This window comes from Atta cephalotes, assembly GCF_000143395.1.
Source record: "Atta cephalotes unplaced genomic scaffold scaffold00016, whole genome shotgun sequence".
In the NCBI taxonomy this organism is placed as follows: Eukaryota; Metazoa; Arthropoda; class Insecta; order Hymenoptera; family Formicidae; genus Atta; species Atta cephalotes.
In genome coordinates, this window is record NW_012130080.1 from 1,915,263 (window position 1) to 1,936,139 (window position 20,877).

Sequence of the window (20,877 nt, forward strand, 5' to 3'; positions counted from 1 at the left end):
TAGAGCAGCATAGAAGCATTCCTCGCGACCTTGAGATAATATTCTTGCCAATTCTTAAAAATTTAACGAAGATTTATTAATTATGTCTGAAATAAGATATTTTATAATAATAAAAAAAGATTTTTTTTTTTTGGAATTGTTGTACTCAACATGACAGTTATTAAAAATACTTAAATACTTTACTTCATGTAATTTTATTTTACTAAATTTTTGTCTTTTCTTCTCAATCTTTCATATCCTAGAATAGCATTATTTCAAAAAAATGTTCCTAAATATTAAGTAGGTAATATATTGTATTTAATTATAAAATCTTTTCTGTCATATTGCTAAAAAAGAGTTAATGTAGCGTGAAAATCATTGCGCATCATCTTATACTTCGGGAGCAATTGCCGAGAATACGTTTTACACGTCCAACATTTCCGTCAAAAAGAATATTCCGTTACATGGAGATGAGAGCCGCCAGCCGTTTACTTGGCGGATGTTGCTGCGGATGACGTATTAAGTTAACGTCATGACGTCGTTCGCAACGAGAGAACGATCTACGTCAACTATATCGGGACGATGTTCAACATCGGAGATGCTTCGGGAATGTAAATCCTCATGGACCACGCGAGGCCCTTTAACTTCTAAGCGGATACACGTTGACGTTAAGTGGATGGAATTTGTCCGAGATAAATTCAATATCTTATCTTTTCAATGCGTCCTTATTTGTAATAAGATTTGTTTAACATTTATAATAAAACGTTTACAAAAATATCTGGCAACATATTCCGATCTAATATCATGTTAAATGATAATGAAATTAAATTAATAAAATTATAAGTCGATAAAATGAGAAGTTTATCGAAAAGACAAGAAACAATAATTAATTCAAACAAAATCATATTTAAAGTTTACGTATTTAATGATAAAAGTCTATTATATTTCACTTCCAAGAAAATATAAATATTTATAAGGATTCAAAACTATAAGTTTCTTTATGTCGCAAATATAGTTGAGTAATTTAATAATCTTACCTTTTCTCGGTCTCCGATGTGAATCAGCATATATGCTTTGCCCTCTTCTAGATAAATCTGCAAGCGATCAGCACTGTTTTCAAAGCTAGTCGCTAATAGAAGGCCGCGCGGTCTCGTCGTTTTGAATCGCACGACAATTTCCTCCGCCTGTGTTCTGGAGTCTTCCGGCATCAACGCCGTCATTTGTTGCGTACCGTTCAGATGCAATGTCGATGCATCTGCAATAAAGAATAATAACATGTTACTTATTAAAAACTCATAAATTACATGCTTGCGCAAAACTCATTCAGCTTTAAGATACATAAATTGTCTCTGACTTGTGGGATTGTTTAAGTTTTAAACCTAAATAATTTATTAGAAGCAAAGGCTTGTTTTTTTTGTTTTCAATGAAAATATTGGACTACTTTGAAAAAAACTTTTTCAAAAAATTAAGTAAAAATATATTTTCACCTTTGCCACAGGTAGGTCCTGTGAAAGATGTGTTAGTGCAATCGCAGTGAAATCGATTCCATCCTTCAAGGCAAACGCTACGATGCATACACGGGTTCGAAGAACAATGTGAGGCTTGCATGTGACATGCGGGTCTTACTGCACCTGTAAAATATATACACAATCGTGAAATATTATATTGAAAAATTAATCAACTTAAACAAACAAACTGCAAACAAAAAAGTACATCAATAATATCTGTAATCTAATTTCTGTAATTTTATATTTATTTTTTATTTAAAAGTTTTAACAGAAAAATTCTTATTTTCAAAAGCGCATTTTTTAATTATTATAATAATTAAAAATACTGATCGTATATTTGATCGACAAATTGAAAAAATATAATAATTAAATCACGCCTGCCAGACGTACTGTAATCTACTTTTTTCCAATAATAAAAAAATCGTATCTCCACTCGCCCTGTATAAATATTAGTAATACCACACGCCGCAGGATGTTTTTAGTAACAAATAGTTAACAAACATGGTTATCTCTTGTAGGACAGAATAATATTTGGTTTCAACAGTATACCTATGATTTGATTGTTATTTTAATTACGTTATTGTAAATCTATCTTACATTTCTGTTCAAATAAACATGTTATGTTGATTTAAAGATATTAAATTTGTAATTGCAATTAAATATCGATAAATAGTAAATAATAAAACCTAAAAAAGAAAAATAATTTTATAACTGTAGATTGCGTACTACTTTTCGAAATTAGTTACGAATCGTTATTCTTTTTTTAAGATCTTTTGAGTTGGTTTCCTTATCATCTTAGGAATAAATATTAAAATTCAATTCGCTTACCCGAATCTTGTTGCTGCGCATATCCCGCGATGTCTATTGGATTTCCATTAATGACGAGATCTCTCATGCATCCCACGTAGCCTTGTCGAAGAGCGCCCGTCCACAAAACAGGCGGAACAGTTAAAGGCGCAAAAGGTGCGCCCACACCACCGATATATAATAAGCCATCCAAGTCTAATTGCGTGGAATCTCCTACCATTAAATTAATTGCACTATTAATATATGTTAAAAAAACTATATTATAGTTTTTTTATGCATTATAATCGGAAATTTATCTAAATATCTAATATATGTAAAAATATATGTATTTATTTAAATATTTAAAATGGTACGTAAATAGTACATCATTTGATATGATGTAATCTTAAAAATATAGAATAAACTATATAATTAAGAAAAACTAATTTAAAAAAATAAAAAAATTTTTTAAGTTTTGTATGAAAAATTTTAATTATTTTCAATAATCATCAGAACAGAGCAAATAATGAATAAAAATCTATTAAAAATCTAACAATCTATATAGCATGTCGTTCATATTTAGCGTGCACAATAAATCAATTAAGACTGGCATTTAATAAATTGCAAAAATGTATATGCTGTGACACAAACATCGATGTTTAATTAATATCGATCCCGAATTTTTCTAGAATGTCAAATAAATTAGAGTTTTCGATGTTTTCTGATACTGTCTAAAACTTATCTTCAACATATTTTGATATATTGAAACTTTCATACTTTAAGAAAAAATATATAATAATATTGATATAACATAGAAAGCAATAAATCTAAAATTTAGTACTTCTGACATATCTATACCCTACATATCCTTTCTTATATTTCCCTTGTTCGCAAATGTAGATTTTGTTTTCGTTTATACCGCGGTTAAACAAATTATTTATAGAGAACGTGAAAGCCAAAGATCTTTTTCTGCATTCAGCAGTGATCCGTTATTTGCTCGCGGTTTTACAAGAGCGCAAGGACGGAATTGCTTCAAGCTACGTTGGTATGATTCAAAGGAGAGTTTTGTCGGTGAATTAACCGTCCGTGTAATTCGGCTAACCGCAACAGGCTCTAGTCGTGGTAAGATGAAAACGGTGACAGTCCGACTAAAGTTGTAAATTTATCCTACGAATGTTCGGTGAGAGAGAACAGAAAGAAAGACAGATAGACAAATGTATGTATAAATAAAGAGATAGAAAGAAACAGAGAAATTTAGTATGTTTCAATTTCCTCAAACAACAAAATTCAATATAATTTACTATATAATTACTATGTAATGAATAAAAATGGCAAATAAACCAATTAATAAAATAGGTTATCGGACGTGTGTGTTTAATTAATATATATCTAGTAATTTCATAATATTCCTTTATATCCACATTTAATCTGTTGTTAAAAAAATAACATAAATATTTTCTAATTATTTGATTCAAAAGATTATTTTAAATATAAAAATATATTATTGAATTTGATTTTTAACATGTAGTAAGTAACGATAAATTGTCCATATTAGCCTGAATGAAAAAAATTGAGAGAAAAATATAGAGAGATAGAGTGCAGAGAAGAGTTGTTGATGAGCGACAGAATTAACAGAAAAGAGGAAACAAACGGATAACTTAGTCCTTCGCTCGGCAAATTTCAGAGAAAAAAAGTAGGAAATCACTGTTCTGTATATAATGTAGTTAATAATTTATTATTTGTTAATTAATGGCTCTAGACAGTCAGTCGGGTCAAGTAAAAATTTACATTACCAGAAAATTATAAAAATGTTAAAATATGCATTTTATGTAACAAAAACAGAAAAATTTAATTATTCAATTTAGATTTAGGATAGATGTTTTATTGAAATATGTAATTGAAAAAATGAACTATGTATCATGCATGCGTCGTATAATGCATGCTTTTTTCTAAATACGATGTTATTTCAATTACGGAAATATGCGCACATATACACATATATTTGTTGCATTTAAAATATGCGTGGATATACAAGCTGTCCCGGATTTATCGGATATCCTTCTTTTTATAGAGATTCTTCGTTATAGAGATTTTATGACTAAATTAAAATAAATGTTTTCTTTCTAAATAAAACATACTTATTGTTTTTGTGTAGTTAATAATTAAAAATAATGGTTCTTTCTAATAATTTACGAATTAAGATTTAAATATTTTATTTCGTATAGATTAATAAATTTAAGTGTATACTAAAAGTTTTCTTTTCGTTCTATTTGTTAATTAATGTTTTTATTTTTTAAATGATCTTCCTATCTTGCTGTTGATATCACATAATTAATATCATCTTGCTATTGATATCACTGATTTTTAAGTTCATTAAATTTTTTTCTTTAAAAAAATCAATGACAGTAAAGTATCTATTACACAATAACATCTTCAGCAAACTAAGTCACTGTTATTGCGGGAGGATATATGGATCCTTGCTATCTCAATGAAATTCTTTTTATCATTTTTGCGGTATCGTTCACGTGTTTGCGGCTGTACATACGTAGTGCTTTATCACTTAGTCGCGGTGCGGTGAGTAAATTCTGGACACACCGCGGTCCACCGACGTAAACGGTGAGCTGAGCGAGCCGAGCCACTCATAATTCAGAGTTACACGCTCGAGGACACTTATCTGCCAGACCGGGTTAGACACTTTATGTATATGGTGAGATAGCTCTTTTTGAAAAACTGCTACTGCACAAATACTGCATAAATACTACGATAGGCATCGATAATTTATCGATATGCAGTTTTAAGAGCGATATTGGCTCTTTTTGCGAAAATATAAATCATTTTATAAGCTAATTGGATATGTATAATTATTAATCCAATATTAGTCATTTGATTTTTTTTATATGTATCATCTGAGATGTCTTCGCAATTTAAATTGTTATTAACAATATATTGTATATTATTAATTTTCCGATTTAGTAGTATTTGAAAACATTATGAATATGAATTTAACCATTAATTTTCTGGAAAAAGGAAATATATATGTATACAAAATATGCAATCGATCGGTGTAGAAAGTGGCTGCTCCAGTCAAATCCACCCAGCAGAATACAAACTACAATACATCATGAAATAATACTACTACTATTTTTTCATATCAATATTATCTTCTTATACAATTGTAAATACCATATAAATTTTCTATTTTTTTTAAATTTTTTCACATATATTTTGACAAGATAAAGTCGGATAGAAAAAGCTATGGTCTTTATTACCTGGCGTACGAAACTCGACTATGTTGCTGTCGACAGTAACTCGAATTTCTCTCTCAACTCTCCTCAAGACAACGTCGTGCCAGGTGCCATCATCCACGCGTGTCTTTGACGATTTTACTTTAACGGAGCCGCTCCCGAGATCAGCATGTGTATAAAGATATCCGCCAAGAATCTCGAAGGCAAACAGATCTTCCTGTAATAAATGAAAACGGTCCATTTATTACGATATTGCCACTTCAATGTAAAGTAAACCGTTTCCGCGTGCACACAAGCTTTCTACAAATACATCAATGTATTTACTTTTATAATACTATTTGATAGATTTTCTAGTGCAAATTTATTTAATTGATAAATGGTATTATCAATTTAACAAATTATACTTTGTATAAAGAAGAAATAGAATAGAAAATCTTTTTAAATATTTCATAAATTGTAGCCAAATGTGAGATTTATATTTTTCATTTATGTTTAAAATAAAGGACGCTCATTGTTGTAATTTATTGAGTTTCTGTTATTCTGGGTAGATGGATGAAGATATATTACGTCGGCGTATCGTTGGTGTTAATGGGATTACGAGTAAATGAAGATGTATTGGCTTAAATTTACTAACCATCGAAAGACTTGTCAACTTTGGTAAATAACATTTGATAAATATCATTAGAGCGATTCACATCTTTTTAAATCTTATAGTCTATAATTAGTCTTTTGTCATTTAATAAAAAAATATGTATAATACAAAATATGTTATGTAATTACATAAATAAAATATTTAAATTATATTTAATTCTATTCTAGAAATTAATTAATATTTATTAATTTATTTTTCTATAACAAATATAATAAATAATTAGTTGATTTATGATAGTCAAGTTTATTCTTTGCATCTAGTTTAATATTAGTTAATTTAATTAAAAAAAATAATTATTGTACAAAATTTATGTCTTCTAAATTTAATAATATAATTTTATGTCAAAAAAAAATAGATATATTTACTTACTTAATATTATAGAATAATATAGAAATATACTTACTTAATATTTTGAAAATGAAAATCTCAAAATACCAAATAATTATAAAATTCAAACGCGAAGGTCGCTGACCGTCAGAATGCATTGATCGTCGGAGTATCACAGGAGGATGGGATTGTGCATCAATAATTAAATTACTGTCAGTCGAGTGTACAACCCCGACTGAAATGAGTTTTGGGACAAAAGCAACTTGTTATTTTGAAAAACGTTTTTAGTAGCCAATAATTATTGGACGCGTAATCGCACTTTGACAGCCGCATTTGGTTTTATTGTCCGAAACTCTTCTGTATTATTTCACTTTTTTGCGTAACGTATTACGTGTTTTTGTAAATTTATTAAGGGAAAATTTTTATATTTTATTATCCTTATGATTTTTTTTGATAATTATTTTAATGAAAAGGGAAAGCTGAATAAGGATAGATACCCTCGTTTGTGCTCCGCTGCGACTATACATGATCAATCCATTGGGCTCGTTCGTACGAATTTTGAAGGATATAGTCCCGGTCTTGGCAGCTTTCCAGGGTGGCAGAACCTGAAACAAATGAGACAGATGGTTTCTACTACGTCGCTTTGGGGCCTAAGGAGAAAAAAAAGCGGTGTGGAAGAGCGGAGTGGAAGAAGCCGCGTCGTCCTCGAGGAGAATGGACGAGCTAGCCTTGTCGTGCCCAGCATCCGCAATCTCTACGTGCAATCTTACGAATCCGCCATTCATCATAAAGCTCTTGAAAGAATCAGATCACTCGTTTAGGCATGGACGGGTGAAATCGCAACCGGTATAATAGTGGCTTGCAGTGACGACCGCGTTTATTTATATGCTTATTTAAAATATCGCAAGTCGATATCTTAAATTCATGATTTTTTTTTAAATAGCTGTCAATATGGATTCAATCAATGCAAATTATAAAATTTGGGTAATTATAATTAATATCTATTTAAAATTTTCTAATTTTTTTAAATTTCGACTGCAGTTCTATTTCTACTTTAAAACTGACAATGTGACGATAATCTTTTACTTATTTACATATGAAATTGCAAATACATATAACACAGCAGATTTTTATAAGTAAATTATTTAAGCGATTAGCCGCTAGAAACATAATTCATACGCATGCACGCACACTTACACACTTATATATTTTTACATACCTTTAGATTTCAATATAAAATAATATCCTTTTTATTTTTTCTATATAAAATATAAATTTTTTGTTTTTTTCAATACCTATTGCATTCAATTTTTTAAATAGAAATATTTGCCTGTTGCACTTTTACCAATAGCAATTCTTTTATCAACCGCATCTGGTGAGAATTTTTTTTCGAGAAACAAAATATTTCAAGCGGAAGTATCTTTTTTTACACGCAGTACTTGTTACAGCGACTGTTTAAAGAATCAACAATGCCCGAGCAACGTGCGTTTCTATCCGTAAACGAAATAAAAAATAAAAAAATGTGTCTTTGGCAGTCCCAAGTATGAAACTCATTTCGCGCGCTAACAATTTGCGAAATAATAGAACGTTGACAAACATGCGTGAAGAAAAATCCGAGAAAATCACAGAATTGCTGCCGTACAATGAAGCGAGCGATATACACCCACACATACACATACCCATACATAGAATGTCCCAACGAAATCGGAGGAAACAAGAAAAAAAATATGTTGTATTCTATACGAGCAGCATCGCGCAAAGACCGGAAATAGTCGGTCAAAATAGAGAGTTGCACGTTCCTAGATTGCGCGCAGAGTGTATGTGTATAGCCGTTTCCACATATTCGTGAAAATGAACTCTGTATCCAAATTTAAATAAAAGCATCCCGTTGTTTTTATACTTTTTTTATCCTGCAATTATTTCTTATAGGTTTTACTTACGAACTTTTCTCATTTACTTAAAATTAGATTACCTTTACATTTTTACTTCTAGTTGTATAATAATTTGTTAATGTTTTAAATATTTATAACTACTAGTATATAATGTTATTATCTCCGATATAACATTTATTGTTACGATGCATTTCTTGCTATCTTATCTGGTAATCTTCAAAACATTTAAAAGATTTAGAGTTTCTTTTAGCGAATGTAAATTTAAGTAAATTAGATAAAAATACTGTTTTTCTTTTACAGCGTAAGACTTTTATTTTGTTGTTTTTTATAGCATTTTATTTAGTTTATTTATTTCATTAAGTAGTGTAAATTTCGGATTTGACCTCGTAGAGTAGTGTGTCTGAACGCTTACGTGCTGTAAGTTTTATTCTTCCTTTATCGTTCATTACCAGCAGAAGGAAGATAAAATACAGCGCGTAAAACGTTCAAACCAAACGTAGCTAGAGAATAACATCTCGACAAATATAGAATGTCAAATAGAAAAATAAAGAGACGTGTAAATAATAAAATACACTAACCATAAATCTGCGTATCGTTTCTCGCATAAAATCCTGTGCATCTCTTTTATTCGATTTTACGACAACAATCAATGCAGCTAGTAGAAAAGTGTACGACGTGCCACATTATCTGCTTTGACAGTCAAAAGTGATGCAGCCGTATTTAAAGTTACGCGACGTTATACGGTCAGGTGCGCTTTCTGAATAATGCAGAGCACGCCTAACCGCTATGAATCAGCATCAGATGAAATGGATCCTCCCGTTGTAGCTCATACTTCTTCTCTATCTTTTCAGCTCCGTAAAGATTTAACATAAGCAACCGCAAGATGCTGCCGTAAGAATACGTCTGTTTTTCACATTTTTCATGTCAAGCATTTTTTTGCTTTATTTATAAAAAAAAAACAACTTTATATACGTACAAACTAAAAGTTTGGAAGCACTTTTAAAAAATTGACATTTTTGGGATTACTTATTCAAGTATCTACAAAAATGTTTTTTTTAACAATAATTTTTTAAATCTAGTAACTTATTTGATCTAAAAAATTATTATTTAAAAAATACGTTATGAATATTTAAATAAGTAATTTCAAAAATGTCAACTTTTTATCTAAAAAATTACTGTTAAAAAAGCATATTGTTATGAATATTTAAATAAGTAATTTCAAAAATGTCAATTTTTAAAAAGTGCTTCCAAATTTTAATCTGGAGTTATGTTTTCCTATATCTTATTATTTTCGTGTAATTATAAGTGTAGATTTATTTTTACGAAACGTTGATTATTCAATTCCTGTTATTTAATTATATACTTCATATATAATTCATATAATAATATATTAATCATATAATAATATATATATACATATATTTATTAAACTATAGAAAGATATTGATATAATGAATCTATACAAGATATAAAAATAAAAATAAATTTGCATCTGAAAAAGAGAGGATACAATTATTTCTAAACTTATACCAAGAGAAGATCAAAGTTTAAAAAACAACGATGACAAAATAACATACAAGAAGCTACTTCTCTTTTGAATTAAAGCTAAAAATAACAAAGAATAAAGAGATATTATCTCTCTTATAAAAAATAATTAAATGAGGCATTTTGCCAAATATATGTAATCTGACAGAGTTATCAGAGAAACGGACTACATTCCTGATTTTCTTTTTTTAGCTTAAACACTGTACAGTAATTAAGCCACTCGTACAGGCCATCTATAGAACAAAGAACGACTAGCAATATTTTCCAACCGAAACAGAAATGGACAAAGGATTTCGTCCGTCGCCGTTAATCAACGTCTGATGAGATGGCTACAGTTCAACTCGATCCCACCATGTCGCTCTTTAAATACTCTTGTTCTACGTGTATTTAAATTCAGAGATAAACGGCGTGTCTATTTCAAGGCACAAAGGATGACCTGAAATGAGGGCATATTAACATTTTCTTAATAAAAAAAAAGAAAAAAAAGAAAAATCAGGAAAATAGCCCGTTTCTTGGACGACTGTTTCAGATTGCGAATATATTACAATTCTTTTTTCTCACGATACTTGTATGCATTAAAAAGAATAGTTCTGTGTTTTTAATTTGAGAAAGAAATGTATTTAGTAACGGATAAGCTGTATGTCATATCCTATGTAAAAGCCACGCTTTGAGGAAAGGGAGAGGGAATTTGCGACATAGTAGGAAGAATAAATAATAAGCTTCGTTACCGAGAGTTTTTGGTTTTCCATCCAGGAAATTAGCTCCATTGTCATGAAACTCCAATTACACTCGTGCACTTCTAGTGTCTGCACAAAATCCGCATATTCCCGGAACGCTCGATTTCGTACCAACGGAGAAGAATTTCAAATAGAATAAATAAGCATATTTTTTTAAATAAAAATACACAAAATAACAAATAAATGATCAAAAAGCGACTCAAACGATATTAAAATGATCACCGCGATTTTCTCAACTCCGATCTAAAATCTGTTACTAAAATACTTGGAACATTACATGCATCAGTATAGAGATTCCAAAGGGTCTGAAATACCAAAAGTCCGCGAGATTGATACTGCCCGCAGAAGCATCCACACGCAAACGGAAAAACTTTTTCCAATTTCACCTTTGGGAACGAACCCCTAACTCGCCACGAGACTGGAGACGGTTATCTTGAACCTAGAAACTTCTTTTGCAGAATGAAGAAGAAAACGAGTTCTATGCATGATTTTCCTCTACATGTGTAGGAATTCTACGCGAGAACAATAAACGACCGTTTTAGTTTTAGACACTACGCACGTCTTTATAAAGTTAATATTAGTATAACCAATCTTAATATTCCAATTATTATTAAATATCAAAGATTGTACATTGATCTGATGTTCTTTTCTTTATATATCTTTGAATTATTTTTATATGTAAAATTATCTCGTTTCTTGGATCAGCAATGAACATCGTCAATGCATGTATAAACACGAAGTCTCATTCACTTTAATACTCCTGTATCAATATTCGATGTGCCGCATAACAACTGCAGTAATACCATTTGAATAACAATGAATATTTCGGGGTCGTCAACGTCTTGCGCAAATACTAAGAATCAAGCAGAGGATCATAATTATTAATCGCAGTTGTTGAAGAAGTAGAAAATCACAAAATTTCACACAGTGGACAATTGGTGATAAAAAGATCTATGACGGCAACGAAATATAACTGCTATAAATCTCTTTTAAGTTTCATGGCAATCTTCCTAAATTTTTTCTCTTGAAGAATCGAAGAGATCGATCTCGGGTGACTCGTTCTCGGGTACCATATCTTCGGGATTCTTCTTTGGGTACTTCTTATGTTCTTCCGCCGCAGCGAATATCTCTCCGAACAACAATTCCGAAGAACGCGGCGGAGTGTGGTACTTTTCCGGTATATCTCTTTTGTTCATTCTAGGACTTTTTTTATTCTCACTTTCAACAAGTTTCCGGAAGACACGCGTTACTGTCGAGAGTGACTTTCAACGGTGATCCGCCTTACTAAACTAACTGCCGACCTGATAAGCGATCACCTTATGATCGATGGCATCATTTTATTAACTACTAAATTTGAACGTTACAATAATATTACGTGTAAAACATATAATTTGTGCAATTTGCATAATTGTATAAATTATCGATTGTCCGATTATTATCAGCCGATATATAAATTAACAATCAACAGCATCGGAAATGATACATATATTCTGCACGTATATTCTGCATGAAAATAAGCATGGCGTGTAATTGTGTATTGTATAAGTTATATAAATTTTCATTACAGCATTTAAATATCTGCAAGATATTATATCGCAAGGAATGTTTCGATCGTTTCTTCAATTGAAATATAGTTACAAACAAATATAATTACAACTCCCAAATTGTGTCAGTGTTACATTCTTTGTGTTAATTTATTATAATGTTTGTTACTTTTTAATACATTTAATTTGTATTAAATTAATACAAAAATTTGAGTGAACTGTTCAAAACATGTGAAATGTATTAAATTTCATGGAAATTTTTCAACTGATCATATAACGATAATCGATGTATCAATAAGTTTGTTGTAATATTTCTAATACTAGATAATGCATCAATTATAAAAAAGTTGTGTAAACACATATCACGTTCTGTTCACGAATGCATAGTCTCGATTATGGATCTCGTTACATTTTGAGATTACACGAAAACCGGATATCTCATTCGACCAAGACAGCCGCGCCGAGAAATTCATCTTCAGTTAGTCCTCTGCACAAAGTGGCGCTTCGTCGAGGATATTTCATCCTGAAACTGGCTACATCCTCCATTCACCCTTCTGTCTACCTGCTGCCTCGCCTTTTCCATGAAACTCTCGACCGAGTAGACGATCAATTAGAAAAGTTAAATTACTTTCTGAAATAAATTATTTACTAATCCGTGGGTGACGCCTTTTCTTGTGCCCTTTTCATTTTACGGTTCACCAATTCTTTAGAATCCTCGCGTCTGTCAGCGAATGTCAATTATGATTAAGCGGCAAGTGTTGTCGATTAGCTTTTACTACAGACACTTTGACTATTTTAAAGTATTTTAGAAAGAAATTGTCAAAGTTTATATTATAAAATTAGTGAAATTATTCAAATGTAATAAACTATATGATATTGTACAAAGTTTCGGTTGAAATTTTGAAATTATTTAATCACTTACGACAACGCCGTCCTCGACTCTTGCTCGTAGCTTGTCAACAAAATTGAAAAAAAAGTGTTTGTAGGGTTAATAAAGGAGAAAAACATGTCCGGCACAGTCCAGAAAGGTAAATAGACAACCTGTTGTGCAAGGCAGGTAGGTCGTGTCCACGTGGGAATACCTGCCAACCATCTGATTGCGTTACATGACCCACGAGGATTTCCAGCGAATGGAAATGTGTCAGCGTGCAGGCAATATCGGGAGCTATCGGATAACATGTCGGAACGTCTCCTTCTTGGCGAACCGATTCTGACGGATTAAGGTCGCCTGGTATACATATACGCGTTGGTTGGCTGATTAGTTTCCCCAACTACCGTCAACGTGGATCGTCCCGCCGTGGCGTACCCATCTAAACTAATCGTCGCGCTCGCCCGATTATATGCCGAGTTATTTCGTCCTGGTCGTGTACATTGCGAAGTTAATTATGCCGGACTAGTTAAATGTAGCCTCTCTCAACGTATATTAATTGCTTGTTGTTTAGTAAGGATATGTTGTAACTTTACTAGAAGAATCTCACAGGGCAATGATTCATAAAATATTTATTATCTTTTTAGATAATGCGGCATATTAAATCTTTTTTTAATTGTAAATTAAAATTATGGAATTATTTGGATTGTTCGTGAAGCAATCCGAATGATTCGAATAGTAATTAAAGGTAACTGATCAAAATGGCGTGCCTGGAATGCAAGCAATAAATGTTACACTTTGATATATGTATTAATTTAATGATAGTCGGGATATATATACGCGATTGGTGGTTCAATTATATCCGCTATTTTAAACGTCACACGTGACAGCCTTTGTACATATTAATTCACGTTCTGTGTTTGCCTGTCGAGCTTCAAGCAAAGCTATCCAGAGTTCAGAAACCGCAAGCTGCTTCCTGCAAGCTACTCCTGAGTCTGATGCGCGAAACGTTATAGCCCGGCTTACAACCGCAGTAACTGTGTCGTGCTCCGTAACACGGTGGCTTTGTTAAAAGTCAAGTGTTTACGTTCAGGGCTCGTATCCCGTCTCAAAAGATCGATTAAATGATCTCTCACCTGCAAACTCCATTGACGATGAAGAGCAGGTCCACGTGAGCGATCAAGAATCCTGAAATACATCGTAAACAACTCGAGAAGAATCGGTGGAGGGAAAGAAATGGGACTTCCTCTAAAATTTGAAAGCAGGGATTTCTTTTAATATTTTTTAAGTGTATTAAGAAAAAAGTAGAAATTGGATGTACGATATGATACTTCAACATAATTTCAACTCATTTTAAGCGATTTAGACCAAAATTTGATATAACTAGATATAACTTTGATATGTGATATAAAAACGATAAAAATGGACATAAATACAAAATGTGTTGAGATAATCTAACAGTAAGTCAGCATATGCAATCATATACATATAATTATAATTAGACTTTACAATTAATATTATTTTTATGCATGATTATTATACAATATATAGGTAAAATTATGGTGAAAATTTTAAATTTAATTCTCAATTATAAATCGCTTAAAATAAATTTAAAACGAGCATTGATATTTAAATATTGAAAAGATTGAAGAAAAGAGAATTAAATATTAAGAGGGAAATTTATCAATTGTATTAATTTTTTAATAAAATAAATAAAAATATTTTATTCAAGTGTTTAACTTTAAAAAGAAATTCATTCAAAGCCCGAAGATATTGATAAAAGAAATGTGTATATAATCTCTCGTAAGTCAAAGAGAGAAAAATCTCGTAAATTAAAGAATCTGGAAGAGAGAAAAGATAAAGGAGACGAATGCTCTGGGGGTTATTGTCAGAATGAGATGGGCTGAAGGAACTTTTGGCACGAAGTAATCGAAAAATATATATTCAAAGTTATTCCAAGTGTTTTCTTACCCAGAGCCCCACCGTGTTGCAGCTGCGCAAGAGTTACGATATTGGTGTTGTGGTTAGTGTGCGCGGTATACATATACGTCGAGGCTTAATAGACGAGAATTTAGGGCGATCTCGCGGAGGATGGGAGAAACAAAGTGGAACATGTACACGATCGTATTATATGTGTGTATCGTGTATGTTACGTGTTTGTATCGTGAAACGACTGTGAGACGGGCTGAGACCGATTTTGGAATTGATTATCGATTATGGTATATTTTGATCGATTTGAAACATCTCTCTCTCACTTCGCTCTCATTCTTCTCTCAACTTTTTCTCTCTCTCTTTCTTTCTTTCTGTGTCTCTTTGATAGACAATGCGTCAATAATATATCGCGCTTTCCCCATTGTTGCCGAGTAATGCTGATACACTGGCTATTAATTTTGCAAACACAGTATGACATATTTGTGATATACAATTAGAAGCAGATTTGAAGTTTCTAATGTTATTAAGTTTCTAATGTTATTAAGACGGAGTAAGTTCCGCGGAGCTTTAATTTAAGCAATATTTTAACATCTGTTTATGTTTTAACAATAATAATAAATAAATGTATGAGTCTTTCGTTCATATGTGTTTGTCAACACATATAATTTTTGTTACAGCATTTTTATTTTGTGATTATATGAATATATGATCATAATTATAAATGTAACAATAGACAACAAATTATTTAATTGTTTATATTTAATATCCAAATATACAATTTTCATTATAATCACATTGTCATCATTATCATCATACATTAACTTTAATATTTTATTCTGTTGCACAATGAAAATTGTGCATTGCATTATATAACAAAACAAATAAATCTAGTGCACATGATTTTTTAATAAGTATTTATTTAAATTTCTATCCTGAGAAATTGCATATGTTTTATTGTATATTGAAACTATAATTAATTTAATAATTATATGTAAATACCAAATTATATAGTTTAATTATGAATATATCGTGCTACAAAATTTGTAATAATAATATATTATATTTTAGTTTTATATTAGTTTTCAATTCTAAATAAATATATTTATAAAAATTATACTATATATAAAATATTTAAAAACAAATATTTTACAAATTACATTTTTCACATATAAGAGTGTATTATAAATTAAACTTTTTCAAATTCATGAAAGAAATCTTAAAAGAAAAAAAATTTATAACACAAATTTTAATTAATTAAAATTTTAAGCAACAATAAATGATATTAGACCAGTATGTGAATAATACAGCTAAGTGAGAGAAAATTATTCAGTCTGATCTAAATTTGAGTACTTAATAATATTTCAGTGTCAATTTATATATATTAAAATTTTAAGCTTTGCGATATTATATATATTTTTTAAAAGATTATATTTAATTCAATCTGCTTCTTAGTGTATATATTTCTCATACGATGTGTTAATATACCCTCAAAAATATGTTTCAGCACGACCGGTAACAGTGGAAGCCAATCAACGTCGATCTGCTCTTTCGTCCTGAAAATACAATTAGACGTAATTTTTGGCGTCAACATGCAGGCGGGTGCATTTCGTTCGTTCTCCTTTCCTCATGCAGCTTGGTGCTCGAGCTAAAGGCAATTGTCAGACGCTCATTGATCACTCATTCCGTGAGGTAGAGAGGATGATTCGATGAAATGATCCGCAATTCATTACCGATCAATTTAAAAATCAGAGTTTCAGTAATCACTTTAATCTGTCAAAAGTTAACCGCATTCGCGCCAAGAAACAGTTTGATTTTATTAATCGTACTCACAGTCATTTCGAAGTAAATAGAAGTGAATTCGAGTTGCGATAAAAAATCAATTTATAAATTTGCACAAAAGTTTTATATTTTTATTATAAGTAGATTTGGTTATTCTGATTTCTTTCTTTAAAAAAGAAAGTAAAAATTCTTTTTAAGAAACAATAAGAAATTTCGGTCTAGCTCCGAATCAGATTGTATCATACACGTGCAAAGATATTAGACCGCGTTAATGATAGAAATGATGATGTAAGGTAAGAGGAGCGTAGATTGTTGCGTGCATGTGCAATGACCAGTGGTGTACCTATAGAGCTAGCTTAAGTGTCATGTGCGTATATTATCCACGCGTGAGCTATGTACATATTGTGGCTGATCTCCTAACCATTCGCAAGAAAGCACTCATGGAAAGGATTACCTTGATACGACTATTGATAGGGCTAAGTCAAATATTTCATAGAATATTAATTTCAATTTAAGAATCAACTGATAATCTAAAATTATATATTCACATATGTATATAGTGACTAGTAATTTAATATCTTATTATTAGATGTAATAGATCTATTTCTCTGTTGTCATAAAGATTTTTATAAATTTAGCAAAAGATTTCATATCGTATCAATCATTCTTTTCATAAGTTGCGTGTCTTTTCAATAGGAATAAAGAGAAGAGAAAAGAGAATAGCAGATAGAAATAATAAAGTAGGATGTAGGATGAGAGTCGTAAATAGGATAGATGCATTCGAATATTGAAACATTCGATCGTTTAAATATTCTACGTGACTTTCTCATATGAAATTATATGTATACAAAACTCATAACGTCCGGATATTAAAAACTGTTATTACTATTTCACGATTTATTTATATATATATATATATATATATATATATATATATATATATTTCGAACAACGATCAATAATCATAAACGCAACAATTGCAATAATATATTGTAAAACTGTATATTAACTAACAAATAATGTTCTATTATAAGTAAAATTTTTCTCTTATTTGAAAATAATATTCAAATAATATTCAAAAATTGTCATGAAATATTGCATAATATTTGCGCACATATATTTATTTTATTTTATTTCATTAAATAAAACAAATATATGTGCGCAAATATTAATTTCATTAAGGTGCCTAATTTGCTTATTAATTTTTTCTCTGAATTTATATAAAATTAATACTCAACATGATTAAAATAAACAATTCATTAAATCTAGCACAATCAAGTGGTTGACAATTCTATTAGACACAGAAAATTGTTAATTTTTCGATTTGTAAAGTGTTTATATCACTCGTAAAATATTTATAGTATTTATAAACCGCGTATTTTATAATATTTCTAAATATTTTATAAATTTTCTTTGTAAAGAAAACAAAGTTTTCTCAATAAAAGAACTATCATTACTATCGTAACATTTAAGTCAGGAAGTATCGTGCACATTTGATATTTTCGTTTTATCTACAAATCAACAACATGCCACAATAACAAGAAATTCTCACAATCTTACTATACTATTGCAATATCATATCACGTCTATATGTGCATATATATTTATATTTGAAGAAATACTTGAATATTTTTATTTGTCGCTATTCAGCATCTATTTTTAAGATCGAATGTAGAAATAAAAAAAATAATGAAAAATGAAGAAGAAGATGAAAAGGAAGATAAAGAAGAAGAAGAAAAAGAAGGTGCTCTGGTGATCACTCCTCTCTAAGAAGCTAAGTTCTCGCGTGAAGGTTAGCCAATTAGGTATATACAGGTGCGTGTCCGGGCCAAGCGAGAGCTCGCGAGCTGAGCTCTCAGCTTCTTCTCTTTCACTTGCTGATTTTTTTTTTCAAGCTTTGGATACTGAGGCTTACCAGGTGGGACTCTGGGCTGGTGAAGGTGACCAAAGCGCCGTGGAGTCGCCTGTTTACTGTTGATCCGGCCTTCTTTAAAATGGCAGTCCAATAGCGTGCGTTGGCCCAAGTTCGACCACGTGTGGACGCACGAGGGTCAGCAACATCGAGAATCGATTTTAGAATGATCGGTGTCGCATGTTTATGCGACGTTCATTGCATGGTGCATGGCTATCGTTGGTGCCAGTTGTATTTTAGAAAAATGTTAATAATCGTTTCCGCAATTAATTCCAGTGCGTGTGCATACAAGTCCGAAATAGAAAATATACGTAATATGTTCGAAATTAATCTGGATCTTCGATTGGTCTACGACGATTACTTATATTATAATTTGTGTTTAAAACATTGCCTCAGTGTTTATAAAATAATTGTTTATGTAATATTTACGCAAGGCCTAAGTGAAAAAAAAGTGATATACATATACATTGATTACAAAAATTTGACTTTTTTCCTTTCTAACATAGGAATATTAGTTTCATGATATAAAAAGAAAATTGCAAAGTCGAAGAACGTATTTTGGCATGAACGACGTTTTCAATATTTCGTTCTTTTCTACCAATTTGTCTTTTGCCGCGTTGCGAATGAAATTCTCGTACACTATTCGTTTTTCGACACGAGGGAGAAAGCCGGGACGCGTGACAGACAGTGACGTTGACAATCGATCTCGGAAATTCATTTTCGTTTAGACTTATGAGAGATACTTGTAATTTCCTACCAATTCTGCTGCATATTCGCACGAAAGAATCGATTTTCAAACTATTTTGAATAATGTGAGCTCTCGTTGCTCTATTAAACTCCCATAATTCCAATGAAACAAATGAGAAAAGAAAGCAGCTGTTTAACAATATATATTCTTAGCTTTTAACTTTTAACTTCGTACTTGACGTAGAACCGAATGCTAAATTCGAAATAAGTTGACTGTCAAGTTGCTACGAACAAATGAATTGCGGACGAGACAGTAAAGTTTCATTCACGAGAGGTATAAAAGTAAGTACGACTTTTAATAGTAGTTTAAGAACGTTTCTTGTTGAGCACATCCCTCGCGGATAAATCCTTGGAGGCACCTCATAGTATAACTTTCATTCGCCAGGTTTCGTAGAAAGGGTTGACGCAGTAACCCTTACGAATGTAATTACGTTCACTCTCCATCGAAAAGATATGCGTGTCATGAGATTTGAGTGAAACTTTTATTATTACTTTCAGTTACTTTCAGTGACTTTTGCAATATCGAATGATATAGCAATATATTGCACGAAAAGAATAGTTTTGCTGAAGTAAAAATTTAATTATTTATACACTGATGTGAAAATAATTTTATTCGTACATTGTAATAAAATATACATAATTATTTTAAACATCATACAAAATTATTTTCAAATCTAATTAAATTTTTAAATACTTTAGCAAAATCCTTCTCCTTATGTCATTTAAAAAGATATACTAAATTCATTAATGTTTTTATTAATTCTTGTTATTAATTAAATTAATAGAAAGGAGAACGGTTTTAGATTATATGAAGAATACTCTGTCAAAAATTTTTACTACCATCAAAAGCATTGCTAGCACTTAGCCCCTTTCCAAGTAATCTTTTGTAGGACGAGCGTGCAACGAGCCGTCTCCAGAATGAAACGAGTATAAGGCGCATCGTTAAACACGTCGCGAGATATAATGCGTCACTTTAAGATGAGAATTATCTTTCGGGCGGTATAACGAGAGTAAGTCGCTGAAAGTCCCGTAGTAGGGGGTTCGTGTCGACACATCGTGCCCGAGCATTAAGATGCTTGTCATAAATATGAGAAGACACGCGTTCGTCTTGAATACCCGTAAAACTTCCGCAGAGTTGGCGCACAAAATGAGAACGTCGCGAAATTACATGGGCGCAAGTAAATTTACCGTTACAAAACGAATGACAATGCTTTATTCGTAAATAACAATGAGTTTAACGGGCAATGTGACATGAAAATATGTGAGAATGATAAGGATTCAATGTATTAATTATTAACATTGTTATTAATGTAGGTCAACATCAAGATTCATGACATTAAAAATTAAAACATATACGATACAATAATATGGAAATATATATATATATATATATATATATATATATATATATATATATATATATA

General features: G+C 30.9%; 1 protein-coding gene across 1 annotated transcript in view; it reads right to left on the minus strand.

Moving 5' to 3' along the window:
* The window catches only part of LOC105618399 (neurexin-1), a 224,183-nt gene that overhangs the window by 45,596 nt on the left and 157,710 nt on the right, over positions 1-20,877 (minus strand). Inside the window, exons 9-14 of the mRNA XM_012199942.1 lie at positions 18,710-18,781; positions 6,995-7,102; positions 5,543-5,735; positions 2,316-2,507; positions 1,467-1,610; positions 1,017-1,234 (exon numbers count right to left, since the gene is read on the minus strand). Coding sequence (XP_012055332.1) covers positions 1,017-1,234; positions 1,467-1,610; positions 2,316-2,507; positions 5,543-5,735; positions 6,995-7,102; positions 18,710-18,781 — 927 coding nt within the window. The remainder of the gene's footprint in view (positions 1-1,016; positions 1,235-1,466; positions 1,611-2,315; positions 2,508-5,542; positions 5,736-6,994; positions 7,103-18,709; positions 18,782-20,877) is intronic.